At 35.5% G+C, this 17,679-nt stretch overlaps 1 protein-coding gene across 1 annotated transcript; it reads left to right on the top strand.

The window, feature by feature from the left end:
* Positions 1-5,030: 5,030 nt before the first annotated feature.
* On the top strand, positions 5,031-11,780 carry LOC114320279 (putative alpha,alpha-trehalose-phosphate synthase [UDP-forming] 9). The gene is made up of 4 exons (XM_028267416.2): positions 5,031-6,131; positions 8,052-10,161; positions 10,254-10,527; positions 11,200-11,780. Exons 2-4 carry the CDS (start codon positions 8,195-8,197, stop codon positions 11,521-11,523), a joined length of 2,565 nt encoding a protein of 854 aa, XP_028123217.2. The 5' UTR covers positions 5,031-6,131; positions 8,052-8,194; the 3' UTR covers positions 11,524-11,780.
* Positions 11,781-17,679: the final 5,899 nt, after the last annotated feature.

Here is a 17,679-nt window from a genome sequence, read left to right as displayed (position 1 = left end):
GGTCACAAGCCTTCATATAAATACCTACGAATGTGGGGGTGTCTTGCAAAAGTGGCGGTACTTACACCCAAGAGGGTTAAGATAGGTCCGAAAACCGTGGACTGTATTTTCATTGGTTATGCACAAAATAGTAGTGCATATAGATTTCTTGTGCACAAGTCTGATATTTCAGATATACACAAGAATACTATCATGGAATCTAGAAGTGCATCTTTCTTTAAAGATGTATTTTCGTGTCGTCCCCAAGACACAGTTCGAGTTCCATGATGATCACGAAGACGATCACATAGATGATCACATGGATGATCAAACAGCTGATCAAATAAATGATCAAGTAGATGATCAAGCTGATGAAGTAAATGAGCCAAGAATGAGTAAAAGGGCTAGAACCACAAAGTCTTTTGGTCCAGACTTCTTGACTTATATGTTAAAGGGAGAACCTCGAACGTTCCATGAAGCTGTGACTTCACCTGAAAGTCCTTTATGGAAAGAAGCAATTAAGAGTGAGATTGACTCCATCTTACAGAACCATACTTGGGAGTTGGTTGATCTACCCCCGGGCAGTAAGGCCTTGGGAAGTAAGTGGATCTTTCGAAGAAAGATGAAAGTGGATGGGTCAATTGACAAATATAAAACTGGGCTAGTTATCAAAGGATACAGATAACGAGAAGGCTTGTATTACTTTGATACGTATTCACCTGTGACAAGGATTACATTCATTCGCATGGTGATTGCAATAGCAACTTTACGTGGTTTAGAAATACATCAGATGGATGTGAAGATAGCTTTCTTAAATAGAGATTTAGATGAAGAAATCTACATGGAGCAACCCGAGGGGTTTTCAGCTCCAGGAAAAAGTAAGAAAGTCTGTAAGCTTGTCAAGTCATTGTATGGTTTGAAGCAAACTCCCAAACAATGGCATGAGAAGTTTGACAATGCTATGTTGTCAAATGGGTTTCGAATCAATGAGTGTGATAAATGCGTATATGTTAAAGACACTGACAAAGGTTATGTCATTCTGTATCTATACGTTGATGACATACTCATTGTTGGTAGCAATGATGAAATGATTAAAGCTACCAAAAGATTGTTAAACTCTAAGTTTGACATGAAGGATATGGGCCTTGCAGATGTCATTCTGGGTGTTAAAATCACCAGAACATCTGGTGGTATTGTACTTTCTCAAGCTCATTATGTTTAGGACACCAGTAGACTTAAGTCTATATTTGACCAAGAATAATGGTGAGAGTGTCTCTCAACTAGAACATTCTCGGGTTATTAGGAGTTTGATGTATCTGATAAGTTGTACAAGGCCGGATATCGCCTACGCTGTTAGTAGGCTGAGTAGATACACGAGTAATTCTAATGCTACTCATTGGAAGGGCATTATGCGGGTGTTAGGGTATATCCGTTACACCCTGGATTATGGGCTGCATTATACCAGATACCCATCGGTACTAGAAGGGTATAGTGACGCAAATTGGATATCTGATATAAAAGATTCCAAATCCACTAGAGGTTATGTGTTTACCCTCGGAGGGGCAGCCGTGTCTTGGAAATCTGCCAAGCAAATGTGTATCTCGAGATCAATGATAGAATCTGAGTTTATTGCTTTAGATAAAGCAACTGAAGAAGCTGAATGGCTTCGCCAGTTTGTTGAGGATATTTCACGTTGGCCGAAACCTGTGCCAACTATCAGTATTCATTGCGATAGCCAATCAGCGATTGGTCGGGCACAGAGTAATATGTATAATGGAAAGTCTAGACATATCCGTCTTAGACATAATTCCATACGACAACTACTCTCAAATGGAGTTGTCTCTCTAGACTATGTCAAGTCTAAGGACAACATTGCGGATCCGCTAACCAAAGGCTTAACTCGAGAGTTAGTAGAAAAGTCGTCAAGATGAATGGGGTTAAGGCCTTTAGTAAAGGTTACCGGAACGGAAAATCCAACCTAGTTGACTGAAGATCCCAAGATCTAAGTTCAAAGGGACAACCTAACTTCGTGTAACGGGTGAGTCACTGAAGAGGTAAATCCTATTGCCCATTCCTTTTATACAGTGATGCCCGGTAGGGGTGGAAGGTTAAGCTAATGCTTTTAATGACCTTAGTGGTGTGGTACAATGAAATACCGTATCTAGGTCACCTATGTGAGTGCGAAGTGGGGCCGTTTCTTTAAGAATTGCCAAGGCCGAATTCTTTAAAAACACTCATAGAACCAGGCTAGTGTTCTAGGGCCATACCGGACACACCAGTGAAAACAAGAACAATGGTTGGACTAACTCCTGTGTGAGGTCCATTGTCTCGGTTTACATAAACGGCAGAACAGTTCAAGATATCACGTTCACTGGTCAGCCAGTAAATCCGAGAGGCTTTTACTACGAAAGGTTCAAGGCCAACAACTACCTTTTCTGATGTAGGGTTAGTCTATGTGCTCTCTCTCTTTCCGAGTCTTTGTTGATAAACATTGAACGTTTGCTGTATTCGGTCAATTTTTATTCATGTGGGGGATTGTTGAGAAAGATGGTTGAATAAGAAATTGCCTTATAAATGTGTATATAACTCACACATTTAAGGCTCATCAGTTTTACAAAATTGATTGGGCAGTTTGGCTAGCATTAGTTGCTAGCCTTGATGGCTAGAGGCTCCTCCCCTCTCCCTCATGGTGTATAAAAGGAGGCCCTATTCCTTGAAAAGAGATATAGAATTTTTCTTTGACATCCATACACTGTCAGTCTACTTCTCCTATAATTTTATTCCTGAGAGAGAGTGCTACCGTTGTCCGTTTGCTAAGCTAATCAGAAGGTGCTTCTGTTGTAGCTGGTAAAAACCGTCGTATCCTGGGAAGTAGACGCCGGCGTACCTCCAGCACCCAACGGTGAGGCGGCGAATCTATTTTAAGGAGACTGTGGTATCACACAGGTTTCGGTTTGCTTCCTTTAGCCATTTTATATTTTATCTGTATTTAATTCAGCATGCTATTTTTCCTGGGATTGAAGATTTGTTTTGTTCATCTCATAATTTTGTGATATGCAATGTGAAATTATGTAATGTGAGTAGTTTTTCCCAACACCTCCTTCTTATAGGTTGGGCAAATCTCGAGCAATGTCTGTGGACATGATCTTCAAGGGATTGATAGTACTCAATAAGAGTCGAATCTCAAATTTGATGTTTCATGAGGCACCAAGCTCTTATATTATTATGAAACATTATTTACGTAGTGCTTTAGATAAATTACTTGACAAAGACGAGTTATCATATCTCACCCATAAACTTTTTGGTATTAATCATTAATTTAGAACACAACGCAAGTAATATCACAAAATATTTTAGAATTACTAAATAATTATCTTAAAATATAACAGTTTTGATACTATTTATTATTAAATTTGGCTTTAACAAGTTGGTTTAACAATGCATGTAGTCATTAGCTGAATAATGTTGAAGAAAAGAATGTATTGGTTGACCACAAATAACTTTCAACGAGTAAATGGAAGAGAAAACATTTTACAAATCCAAGTTGTTTTTAGTGCACTGCTGTTGAATTTTCCAACGAGTGTATTTTTTTCCAATTTCAAACATGGCACACTACTACTATTCAAGTCCCGCAATGGAGCCAGAAACAGAGCACAAAACTTTAACAACTTTGGATTGGTTTTAAACCAAAAGAATTGTGGTTTGACTTGGCTTCTATCAGAGTGGTAATGTAATTATTTTTAATTTTATCAATTTAAATTTAATATTTAAATTTATTTTTAAATTAAACCATTTACCTGTTTTTGTTAAGTAAAATGACCAAAAAAAAAATGATATTCTAATTATTAATCAATATAAGTGTATATAAAATGTACAAAATATAATTTTTTGTTGAGTTTAATAACTAAAATATCATTTTTTTCATTAATTTTATTTAAGAAAAATAGATAAATAATTTATCAAAATATTAAAATTTAAATTGTCAAAATTAAAAACTTATGATTTATATTATTGCAAGTGTCAAATCATATGATTTTTTTTTTATAAAATTTTTGTTGAAATTTCTGCCTTTTTTTTTAATTTTTTATTTTGTTAGAAAAAGGTTAAGGGTGTAAATACTTGAAGAGAAGAGGGAGAATGAAATATTCCCAATTTACCCCCCAAAAAAAATTAAAAAAAAAAGAAGGAAAAAGAGAATGAAATGTACATTCTATTCTTATCCAGAGAGGACGATGCCAGCCGGAGCCAGGCAAGGAAAGTGGTTGTCGGATGGAGCCGCGTGCTGCCTGTCTGGGGTCAACCCGAGGATCCTATGTTATCAAGTCCACTCTAAGAAAAACAAAATATAAAATAAAAATGGACTAGTTGAAACTCAAATTAAATTTTTTTTTTTAATTTTATTTTATAGGGCATGGTTTGTTTTGATTTTAAATTTTCTGGATAAATTATACCAATGATCTCAATAGTTTGTCTTTTATGTAAATTTAGTTTTTTGTAATTTTATTGATGTTAATTTTTCACATTGTGTAAATTTTAGACAATTGATAACATTTGCCAAGAAATTAGATAAAAATGAAATGTAAAACCATCCATTAAAAAAAATGTTAATACTCCAAGTGATGTTTTAAAAATGAAAAATATTATACAAACTAATATATTTTTATTAATATTATTGGTAAGTAAGAAGATTTTATTATTTTATATAACATTACTCATTGAAGAGTATCTCTCTCTCTCTCTCTCTGATGGGGACTCTTAAATGGTATATAAGTTACTGGTGGAATAATTATTTGGATGGCTTGGTCTTTGCTTATCTCTATTTGACCCAAGTTTGTTGATTAAACTATACAAAGAAAGAATGAAATGCCCTCCCTTCAATTAAATAAATAATTAAAAAATGTATTGTTTAGAGGATAATGTAGTTTATTAAGCCTAATGAAGATAACCCTTAGCACTTAATTGATAGTTTATGTGAAGAAAAGTACCCTTAATCATAAAATAAATTTACCTCATTTTTCTTATAAAGCCATTAGGTGCATAATTGTATTTTCATTCATAAAAATAATATAATAATGTAGATAAGATAAAATAAAATAAAAAATGAGTGTGAGTAGCACTATCCATTTTATATAATTTATAATTTGTTGTTATTGTTAGATTATTTTTGGCTTTTTGATATGGTAATTTTCAATCCATTATGCTTTAAATGACTATATATTTTATTGTGACAAAATCTATTACTATCCATCTTATTTTGGCATGCAATAAAATAGAATATGCTATTATCCTCGTAATAATAACTCTTAGATATTGTGATGGTCAGTTATAATGTATTGCAATTTTTATGGAGTAATTTATTAAGCACTTAAATTGTGTTTGGTTTGTTGGGATGATTATTCAATTAAAAATTAATAAAAATATATAATTAAAAATAGAATCATGTTTTGATATAAGAGTAATTACAAATCTTTTTTTTTTTTTTACACCATCAATGATTCACTATTATAAATAAATAATCAATCAATAGAAAATTTGTGAATTGAGCATTACATTCCATTTTCATCTGACAAAATCTACTATAATCCCTCATATTTTAGCAAACAGAATATGCTATTGATCTTGATAATAGAATTCTTAAATGTAGTGATGTCCAATTATAGAATGTATTTACATTGTTTTTATGTTTTTTTAGGTAATTTATTAAAAAAAATACTACGTTTTTTTTTTTTTGAAACAATAAAAACCTAAAAGAAAAAATATAGAAAATAAGGCCTTTTTTTTCCCCTTCAAACAGAGAGATTATGAAAACGAAATCAAAAGGGAGTAAAAATACAATAATATAGAGAAAGTTGGTAAGGGTATTAGCGTAAAATAGTTCAAACAAAGGGGTATTATGACAAATTAACATAAACAAGAAACGTAATCCGAGTTCTGGGTTAAATTTTAACTACGGTAAGCTTCTTAAACTCTTTCTCTCTGTCTCTCTCTCTACTATAAACATCTTCTGATCTCTCTATCTGTTCTTCGCTTCCGTTGAACATCGAAACAAAACACGCCTTTTGCTTTTCCGAGTACTTTCACCGCCGTTCGCCGCCGCGAACCTGTTCGTTTCCGATCAAGACAGTCTTTTCCGGCAGCCGGAGCTCTCGCCGGTAAGTGACACGCGAAGTCTTAGTCTTCTCTCTGATTTTATATTCTATTCTGGAGTTATTTTTGTGTTGGTTTTGGTTTATCCTCTCATGCTCCGTTTGGTTGCTGAGAAAACTCAGGAAAATAAGAGGAATCGAGAACACTTTCTCTCTTCTATTCTCATTTTCTCAGGCTTTCTAGCGACCATCGAAAACACTTAGAAGTCTTCGAATCCGTCTTTAGAGGTTAATTATTCGAATTTTTCACACACACTGATATATATATACATATATATGAATTGTATGTTAAAGCGTTTGATCTTTGCTGGTGAGTTTTCTCATAAATTGCCAGTTTGATTTCCTTTTCTAGGTAGGATGTATTGTTTTTTTCTTTTCAACTGCTGAGATCTAGAAGCCTGCCTATAGATTTTATTCATTTTTATTTTGAATTCATCAAAGCTTGGTTCTCCTTTTTTTTTTTTTTTTTTTTTTGAGTGCCTCTCTGCAAATTTTGTTTGTTGGTTGTTTCAATAGTGTTGTTGTTTTTCCTTTTGAAATTTATAAGAACTCCAAAAAAAATTTTTTTAAAAAAAATGTTATTTTCATGGAACTAAAGGAGAATTGAAGATGATGTGGATGAATAGTTTGGGAAAATGACATGGACTTGGCTTGTTTTTTTAATAAAAAATATCATGAAGGTTTTTCACCGATTAAGCGAATGGATGAGTATAGATAGGTATGAGGAAAAGGTTAACAAGAATCTAGTAGCTTTTGTTCATGATAATCAACTCTGCTCAGCAGGATAATATTTTATTGGAATAAAAAATATGATGAAGACTTTGTCCCCATTAAGCTAATGGATGAGTATGGATAGGTATGAGAAAAAGGTTAATGAGAATCTAATAGCTTTTGTTCTTGTTAATCAACTATGCTTTCCAAGGTTACAGTGAATGCAATGACATTATTTATTGAATTATGGCTGAATTAATGTCTAGGAGCCAAGCATCATGGTGTCTGTCATATTGGACTGTTTTTTTACAATTTTTTTGGTCAGTTCAGTTTGGGAATTATCACGAATTCCGCATAGTAATGATTAATGCTTTCTATACAATAGCGTGTTTCATCTGACCAGCTTGGAATCTGCAAGGCGTTACTATAGGATATTAATATGTGACAACCTAGTCCAGCACTTAACAACTAGCGAGAGTTTCAGTTTCCTTTGAAGCTTATGATTGCATATTTGGTTGTATTATTGTATATGTACTTCGCTTTTAAACCGTTACTTTTCCTCATTTTGGTGTTATTGTGCCCATTTAACACGTTTCATCTGACCACATTGGAATCTGGAAGGCATTACTATAGGATGTTAAGATATGAAGGCGTAGTCCAGCACTTAACAACTAGCGAGAGTTTCAGTTACTTTCACGCATATGATTATGCATTTGCTTGTATACGTAATTATCTTTTAAATCGTCACTTTTTCTCATTTTGTGTTATGTGCCCATTTTTTTCTTCCTGATTTCTATCTGACAAAGTAGATCCGGCATTGGCCATTCAATGAAAGCATATCTTAGTCCAGGGAATCCTAAGAATTCCAACAAGTTTGGGGCTTCTTCGGCCAAAATCTATACTAATATTATAATATGTAAAGCCAGAACATGTATTTGGTGAGAACCAAATTTGAAACTGTGCAATGCTACTCCCAAATTTGAAACTGGATTTAGCTTCCTATTTTTTATTAAGTAATCTAAAAAAGTGGTGCTTAGGCCAGCTTGATTTAATGGAAGGCCGAATGACAATAATATCTCTTGAATAATGTTACTTTATTACAGTGGTCTAGCAATCGAAATTGAAATTGAAATATGACATGTCATTCTCTCTTAATTTTTTTATGCTTATATAACTTGTGTGCATGATCATATAATAAACAATGTGTTTATGCAGGGTTTTGCAGTGCTCAGTGAAATACTGATGTGCAGTTCTTGTTTTGTAAATTTTTGAATATTTGTATTGGGATAACGGGACCAGATTTTTTTTGAAAGATTGTTTGACCAGCACTTGAATGCTTGCAACTTCTTCTACCAGTCATGGCTTCGAGATCATGTGCAAACTTATTAGATTTGGCCTCTGGGGACCTACTGGCTGTCCCTCGTACTCCTAGAGGTCTTCCAAGGGTGATGACTGTACCTGGAATTATCGACTTGGATGGGGATTCTGATGAGGTTTCTCCAGTTTGTCGTGAGAGGAAAATTATAGTAGCAAATATGTTGCCTTTGCATGCTCAAAGGGATGCGGAAAATGCCAAATGGTGCTTCAACTGGGATAAGGATGCACTTTTATTACACTTGAAGGATGGATTTTCACCTGAGACTGAGGTTATATATGTGGGTTCTCTCAAGGTTGAAATAGATGCCAGTGAACAAGAAGAAGTTGCCCAGATACTTCTTGATAATTTTAATTGTGTGCCTACCTTTCTACCTCATGAGCTTCACAAAAAATTCTATCATGGTTTCTGCAAACAGCAATTATGGCCTCTTTTCCATTACATGCTACCTATGTGCCCTGACCATGGTGACCGCTTTGACCGCCAACTTTGGCAAGCCTATGTGTCTGCAAATAAAATATTTTCAGATAAAGTTATGGAAGTAATTAATCCCGATGATGATTATATTTGGGTTCATGATTATCATCTCATGGTTCTCCCTACATTCTTGAGGAAGCGCTTCAATCGAGTCAAGCTTGGATTCTTTCTCCACAGTCCATTCCCTTCATCTGAAATATATCGAACTCTGCCTGTTAGAGACGAAATTCTGAAAGGTTTGCTGAACTGTGATCTGATCGGTTTTCAAACATTTGATTATGCTCGTCACTTCCTGTCATGCTGCAGTAGAATGCTAGGTCTGGACTACGAATCTAAGCGAGGGCACATTGGGCTTGATTACTTTGGTCGAACAGTATACATTAAAATTCTGCCTGTAGGTATTCATATGGGTCGACTTGAATATGTATTAAACCTTCCTTCAACGTCTATCAGAGTCAGAGAGATTCAGGAACAGTTTAGGGGGAAAAAGGTGATTGTTGGCATTGATGACATGGATATATTTAAAGGCATCAGTCTGAAACTACTAGCCTTTGAACAGCTCTTGCAGCAGCATCAGGAGTCTCAGGGCCAATTAGTCTTGGTTCAAATAATGAACCCTGCGAGGAGCTCAGGAAGAGATGTGCAGGAAGCGAAGAGAGAGACATATTTGACTGCCCAAAGGATCAACGAGGTTTATGGCTCTTCTGATTATGAGCCAGTAATTCTGATTGATCGTCCTGTTGCTCGATATGAAAAGACTGCCTATTATGCTGTAGCAGAATGTTGTATTGTGAATGCAGTGAGGGATGGCATGAACTTAGTTCCTTACAAGTATATAGTTTGCCGGCAGGGCTCTCCAGAAATGGATAAAGCGATGGGTATCAAGGTAGATTCTCCTCGTACAAGCATGCTTGTTGTGTCCGAGTTTGTAGGTTGTTCACCTTCTTTAAGTGGTGCAATTAGGGTCAACCCATGGGATATTGAGTCTGTGGCCGAGGCTATGAATTTGGCAATCACAATACCCGATTCTGAGAAGCACTTGCGGCATGAGAAACATTATCGATATATTAGTTCTCATGATGTGGCTTATTGGGTTCGCAGCTTTATGCAGGATTTGGAAAGAGCATGCAAAGATCACTACAGTAAGCGTTGCTGGGGAATTGGTTTAGGGCTGGGCTTTAGAGTTGTTTCACTTTCACCAAGTTTTAGGAAGTTGTCTATTGACCACATTGTCTCGGCATATAAAAGGACAAATAGAAGGGCGATATTTCTGGACTATGATGGTACTATCGTTCCCCAGAGCTCTATTATTAAAAGCCTCAGCCCTGAAGTTATTACTGTTCTGAATACTGTTTGCAACGATCCTAAGAACACTGTCTTTATTGTTAGTGGGAGGGGAAGAAGTTCCCTGAGCGAGTGGCTTGCCCCGTGTGAGAGAGTGGGAATAGCTGCTGAACATGGGTACTTCATAAGGTATGTCAGTACATGTCTGTTTTTTGGTTCATCCTGTGATTTCAGACGTTTCTTTGTAGTGAGTTATATGTTGCCCGTTGTTGTTGTTGCAGGTGGAGTAAAAACAGTGACTGGGAATCAGGTCCCTCAACTACAGACCTTGAGTGGAAGGAAATTGTGGAACCTGTGATGAAGTCCTACACAGAGGCAACCGATGGCTCTAACATAGAAGTTAAAGAGAGCGCTTTGGTGTGGCACCATCAAGATGCCGACCCTGACTTTGGATCCTGCCAAGCCAAGGAATTGTTGGATCATTTGGAAAATGTACTTGCAAATGAACCAGCAGTTGTCAATAGGGGCCACCATATCGTTGAAGTCAAGCCACAAGTATGTCCCATCTTCTCTCTCTCTCTCTCACACACACGCGCGCGCGTGCGCACACACACTTAGTTCTGATCTGGGTAGGCCCACACAAACCATATTGGACTGAAAACTGGCTTATTTTGCGAAATTCGTTCAAACCAGTGGTTGAAGAATCGCAACAAGCCAGTTTGAGAGAACCCATTGTGGCTTGCTTAAAAATTTGTTGCCAAAGGGAATTGAATGCTTGACATATCAAGAAGCCACTTCTACCACTGAAGGATTGCTCTTCTTGTGAACTTTTAGGAAAGTAAATATTGATGTCAGTTTTCACAAGAAAATAATGTATAAAAATTTAAAAACATTTACAACAAATATTGCTTATTCTATGTTTCTCTCTTATGCTTTTGTCTTTGGTGATGGATGTTCAAGAATATATTTAAGAAAATTTAGATTTGTAGGTAATTTTTTAAAAATAATTTTAATACCTTTATTTTTTTTTTTTTTATGTATAAATTTTAATATATTTACGATGTCACGGTTTGAGTCCGGCTGACCCAATGGTTGAACGAATGATCCTTGACCCACCCAGTCCCTTCCGGTTTACTAAACGGTCTGGGTTTCAAAACATTGGCATACACACTTCAACACTGGTACATTGAGCAAATTTTATCACCAATTTATTACAATAATGTGCAGGGAGTAAGCAAAGGATTGGTCGCAGACAAGGTTCTCTCAACAATGGTTAATAGTGGGAAGGCACCGGATTTTGTGATGTGCATCGGGGATGATAGGTCAGATGAAGAAATGTTCGAGAGCATACTAAGTACGGTCTCTTGTCCGTCCTTCCCAGTGGCTCCCGAGATATTTGCTTGCACTGTTGGGCAAAAGCCAAGCAAGGCCAAGTATTTTCTTGACGATCCAGCTGATGTGGTGAGGTTGCTTCGAGGACTTGCTAACGCTTCAAGTCCAAAACCTACACATATTGCCCAATTCCAAGTTTCATTCGACAATGCCTTTTGAGATTAATGGAGGAGTGATGACAGATGAGTTCGTTCTTGTCTGGATCAGAAGAATGTTAGAACGGTGGGTTTTTTTTGGATCTGTAGGGACACCGGGATTGCCAGTGTAGGAGGCTTCTATGGGCAATTCTCCTTAAGGCGGCATTCATTTGTATAGGGGTAACAAATGATTTTCTTTTCTCATATATACATCAATGTTAGTGGAAACTTGTTTCGGTCCGTTTGAAATGCTAATCATATCAAAATTATGTTAAGATATATGGTGTTTTTGTGCTTCAAATCGGATGATAACTGTTACTGGAATGATCTTGTATATAGTTTTTATTCATCTTTTTTCTGCTTGACTACTTGTATTCTGATCTGATAAGTAGGTCTGATTTTGATGCAAATTGCAAACTAATTTACATTTATTTCAGTTTTTAAAGTGGTTGATCTCACCAATCTACAAAAATGTAAGTTCTATTGGGGCGCTTCTAAATGCACTCATTTAATTTCTCTTGTGCACTGTGAACTTTGTACCTTAGGCAGAAATACGTGTACATGGAGTGTAAAAAATTATAATATTTGCATTTAGTTTTTCATGAATGTGTTGCTAGGGGAGAAATTGGAAAGTGCCCATCTAGGTTCAATGTGGTGTTTGATTTGGAAGGTATTTTTTCATTTGTTACACTTTTTGCAAAAATCGTATTGAATCTTTTGAGTTTCATGTTTCATTATTTGCTTCTATCATCAAAATACAGAATGAAGAGCTCCATGTTATGATGATCCTTATATATTTTATATATTTTTATTTATGTACATATGGGGCATAAAATCCATAAATTTGTTTCACCACCATTATTAATCGTTGAAAGTTTCTTGAATTTAATCAAAAATAAAATTAAAAAAATAACGAGAGAATTTTTTTTTTTCACAGAGAAAAATCCTAACCAAGTTTTAAAGGAGTTTTTTTTTTATATATATAAATATTAAAAAAAAATAATTTAGAGAATTGATCCACTTTTCAAATTATTTGAGAAATTAATCTGGTTTTTGAAATTACATTTTTAACATGTGATTTCTGTTGAAAATGTAATTTCAAAAAGTGAAGCGCATGTTATCATAAATTGCATTTTCAACATGTGATTTCAGATGAAATTATATATTGAAAATGTAATTTCAATTTCAAAATTACATTTCAAAATGTTATTTTAAAAATCATGTTAATTTCTTAAATAGTTTGAAAAATGATCTAATTCTCTAAATTGTTTTTATTTTAGAATCTTAAAAACAAAACTCATGGGGTGACATCAGGCGTCATGGTATTTATTTTGGTTGTTTGTTGGGTGGTGGTAGACATTAAAGTATTTTTGGACTGCCGAAATAAGATAAAGATTGTACCAGGCCACTTGGTTGCTTCCCTATTGTTTCACGAGTTTTTCTTTTAATAGATATTCTAAAAAAAAAAAAATATTTAGAGAATTGATCTACTTTTTAAATTATTTAAGAAATTAACTTACTCTTTAATATTATATTTTTAACATGTAATTTTATCTTAAAATCGTAGGTTGAAAATGTAATATATGATGACATGATCAACATGCGATTTCAAAGTGAAATTGTATGTTGAAAATGCAATTTCAATTTCAAAATCACATTTTTAAAATGCGATTTCAAAAATAGATTAATTTTCCAAATAATTTTGAATAGTGAGTCAATTCTCTAAATATTTTTTTTAGAATATTAAAAAAAAAAAAAACTCAATGTTTCACATGCCTTGAGTATTTTTTTTTTATATTTTTTTAATTGTTAGAATGGATTTGTTTTGATCTGAACTGAAAAGGTATAGTCTTAAACACTAGATCGTGTCACGACAATTTTTGTTTTTTTATTTTTATTTTTTATGAATCAAAGTCATAAATTTATTTACACATTCGAAAAATTTATCGATTAGTGTTAGAGTATCTCTAATGATGAACTATTTTTTTCATCAAATTTGATGAAAAAAAAATTCTTTCTTCAATCTGATATGAGTTGCTCCAACGGCGAACACTATTGCTTGCATCAAATGCCTGGAGCGTCCGGTGAGATGACCAGCCGAATGACCGGCCGGCCAACCAATTATGCCACTGAATTTTTTTTCCCCCTCTATTTCTGTTCCGATTTTGGTTCCCTTCATTTCTGTTTAATCAACACACCTCACCACTAATTATTCAATTGTTCAAACTTAGCCTTCAATTGCTCAATCTTGAGCCCCATAGACCTCTGTATTGCACCCTTTTTCTTCTCTGGCAACTTTGCTAGCAACCCCTCATCGAAATACGTAGTTTCTTTAGAATCCAAAGTCGTTTGTATCTCCTCCCTTGCCTCTGCGAACTTGAGGTTGATCTCGTTGACCACTTTGCTCGTATCAACACAGTATTGCCTCATAATCTGGAAAATCCTCAACTGGGTTGTAGAGTTTGAGCTTGTTAGGTGAAGAAAGTGACGGATTTTCATGGGATTTTGGGACGAAAATGGGATTTTGAGACGAATATGAAGGAATACAATGTTCTTTGATGGATACTCTTCAATCAGAGAGAGAGAGAGAGAGAGAGAGAGGTGCTTGATAATGGAGGTTGTTGAAGAATGTCCAAATCAGAGCATTAGTGAGAGGTGGTCGACCTGTCAATGTAAATTTTCACAAATTTTTACTTTAAAGCAGTCATTCGAGAGACATTTGGCCAAACGTTCGGCAGGTCGTCCGGTAGGTCCAACTCAACGGCTATGCACAGTAAATTGCTGAAAGGGGCTAGCCATTCTCAATTTGGTGAAACGTTTGATATTTTCTCAATTTGATACTGCTTTGGTGCAACTGTTGGAGCACAAAAAGTACTAATTTTTCATCAAATTTGAATTTGATGATAGATTTGGTGAATGGTTGGAGATGGTTTTATATTGAGTCAACTTTTTGTTGGAACAATCTTCTTTGTAAAAAAAATAACTTGAAATAAATTCAAACAAAATAAATAAATAACATACCAGATTTATTTATCGAACCGAATTAAAATTAAGACCAAGTCGAGTGTGTGACACTCTGTCTTTAAGACAGATTCGCCCCGCTACGGTAGTTACGGTTGAGTGGCGTCTATCTCTCAGGATACAATGATCTTCACAAATTGTAGTAGTACACCAAACAATTTATTCGGCGAACCAAACCTGTGTTTTAACTCTCTGAATATTTTTTTCTAAATCTAATATATGAAGAATATATGTACTTAGAGCAAAATGGACAGCAATATCAGAATATACGGACTGAATTTTTTCTGGGGCTTTAACATTGCTGGAATGTAGTATTTATAGGCAACAATAAATGATCCGAACAGGTGCATTAAGGAAATGAATAGGTGCAAAACTGTAGTGAACAGGTTCTGCCCGTATCACATTCAAATAAAGTTGACCGAGGCATATTGAAAACAAATTTGAAAAGATCCGTTGGTCAAACAACCTGTTTGGAATTCAAATTTATTTTACCTTTATTAAATAAACTATTTTGAATATATATATATATATTAAACTATCGAATATATTTATATATTAAACAAATTGAATAGTTTAATAAATAAAGTAAGGGGCACAAATTTTAGAAAACCACTTAGGAACCCAAAATTTGAATTTAGAATTAAATTAAATTCCCACAATAATTTTTTATTGAAAAAATTCAAAAGAATTTTTATCTAAAAAATTAATGTTAAATCCGAAAACGACGTCAACTTCCCATTCACTCATAAATGGTTTTGATGTTCCGTCTTCACCGTGTGACTTGCCACGCGGCAAGGAACATATCACCTCTTCGGACCCACGTGTGACTTGCCACGCGGCAAGGAGCACATCACCTCTTCGGACCAACCCCAAAAGATGTTTGGGGCCCACTCAATTTTGAGCTAAAAAATATGCCTATATTAAACCATTTTTCCAACAATCTCCCACATGAATGGAATTTGACGGAGAAAAAATGCAACAACATGATTTAATTACAGAGAGTACAGAAATTAAAAATATTCTGCAAAGGATAGGTAGCTTTTGGCTTTGAACCTTCCTTTGTGAGACACTATCGGATTTACTAGCTAACCAGTAAACATGATGTCTTAAACTGTTCAGCCGTTTGTGTAAACCAAGACAATAGAACTCACACAGTATATTCCCAGACACAGTTTAGTTCTTATTATTGCGTTCATTTTAGCCCTGAACAACCTGGTCTTTCATGAGTGCTCTAGAGAATTGTAGCCCTTCACAAATTTCATAAAACCGGCCCAGTTCACACTCACATAGGTGATTCTTATGAAGAGTATCCTGCCATACTCCACTAGGTTTACCTAGATATAAGAGTCATTAAAATTTTACTTAACCTCAAACGCTGCAGACATCACTATTTTATCAAAGAAATTGGTAGGAGTTAAACTCTCCAGTGATCCTTTTGAGTTATTCACAACTCGGTTGTCCCTTTGAACCTAGATCTCGGGATCTCCAGTCAACTAGATTGGGTTGCCGTTGTGGTAACTCTTATTTAATAGGCTTTAGTCCCATTCCCCTCGATGAATTCTCAACTAACTCTCTTGCTAACCCTTTGGTTAGTGGATCCGCTATGTTATCTTTAGACTTAACATATTCTATGGAAATAATTCCATTAGAGAGTAGTTGTCTCACGGTGTTATGTCGACGACGAATGTGTCGTGACTTACCGTTATACATATGACTCTGTGCTCTACTAATTACTGATTGACTATCACAATGTATACATATAGTAGGCACCGGTTTTGGCCATATTGGAATATCTTCAAGTGGCGAAGCCATTCTGCCTCTTCCCCTGCTTTGTCTAGAGCTATGAATTCAGATTCCATAGTAGACCTAGCAATACAAGTCTGTTTGGAAGATTTCCAAGATACAGCCGCACCACCAAGAGTAAATACATACCCACTAGTGGACTTCGAGTCTCTAGTATCCGATACCCAATTTGCATCACAGTATCCTTCAAGTACTGCTGGATATCTAGTAAAATTCAGCCCAATGTTACGAGTAAATCGAAGATATCTTAGAACCCTTATAATTGCTTTCCAGTGTTCTACTCCCGGATTACTCGTATATCTACTTAATTTACTTACTGCAAAAGCTATATCTGGGCGAGTGCAGTTCGTCAAGTACATTAAGTTTCCAATAATTTTGGCATACTCTAATTGAGAAATACTTTCCTGTATATTTGTAGACGTCCCCGAACGCCCCGGGGAGGAACGAGTCCCCCCCCCGTTCCGTTCGATATTGGGCTCACTACAGTTCAGGACTCTCAAATTGTCACGGTTCTAAATCTGAACCAAAGAGTCCAAATCCGGCAAATTGTTTTGAGAAAATAGATTTTGAAAGAAGTGCCAAACTTGGACTGCTTTACCAGATACAGAGTCGCCACCTAAATATTTTATTTTGGAAAAATTTAGGAAACCCTGACTCGTTTGCCTAAGGCCACGTGTCCGTCATCACCAAAGTTGCCTCGGCTCGAGAACTTGGGTACGATTGGGGAAGGTCACTTCGTGAGCACCCCCGCTCGCCCGATCAAAGATCGGCCTCTACTAACCATGATATCTATTTTTGAAAACATTATGCATTCTTATTCCGGTTATTAGCCTAGATTTACTATGTGATGCGCACAACATACAAGTATAGACTGGATCGCCTGAATTGGAACAAAACATTTCATGTTTGTTTGTTTGAAAATGGTTTGATGGTGCTACTCGCAAGTAGGCTGAGACGTGGATTTGCCACCCTCAGGTGGGCTTAGAAAACATGATTTTGCCACTATCTAGTGGACTTAAAAGACACAGTGAATGAATTGTTCCAATCCAAATAACCCAACCTTCACCCACAGGCATTCAGGCAGTTATATCACATAAGCAATTAGCCTCATGGTAAACATGCTATCATGGCAGTCACTTACACGCATGCAAGGATGCTAAAGCATAAAACTTACCGAGTACTTCAAGCCAAAACAGAAGCTAATTAGAAATCCATGCATGATCCTAACTATACAAGGATGCCTAATGCAACACATGCAAAAATGCAACTATAGCAGGCTCGGCTATTCTAAACATGGCATATGAAATGCTACAGCTAACACGTATTCAACTTGGAATTGAAAATACGATGCAGT

This window comes from Camellia sinensis, chromosome 5 (assembly GCF_055761805.1).
Source record: "Camellia sinensis isolate YWXY chromosome 5, ASM5576180v1, whole genome shotgun sequence".
Taxonomy (NCBI): domain Eukaryota; kingdom Viridiplantae; phylum Streptophyta; class Magnoliopsida; order Ericales; family Theaceae; genus Camellia; species Camellia sinensis.
This window is presented reverse-complemented; position numbering and strand designations above follow the sequence as displayed.

Coding starts and splice junctions, on each gene's coding strand:
- LOC114320279 (XM_028267416.2), top strand. CDS start 8,195: ATGGCTTCGAGATCATGTGCAAACTTATTAGATTTGGCCTCTGGGGAC. Junction 10,162..10,253: donor GAACATGGGTACTTCATAAG/GTATGTCAGTAC, acceptor TTGTTGTTGCAG/GTGGAGTAAAAACAGTGACT. Junction 10,528..11,199: donor TCGTTGAAGTCAAGCCACAA/GTATGTCCCATC, acceptor AATAATGTGCAG/GGAGTAAGCAAAGGATTGGT.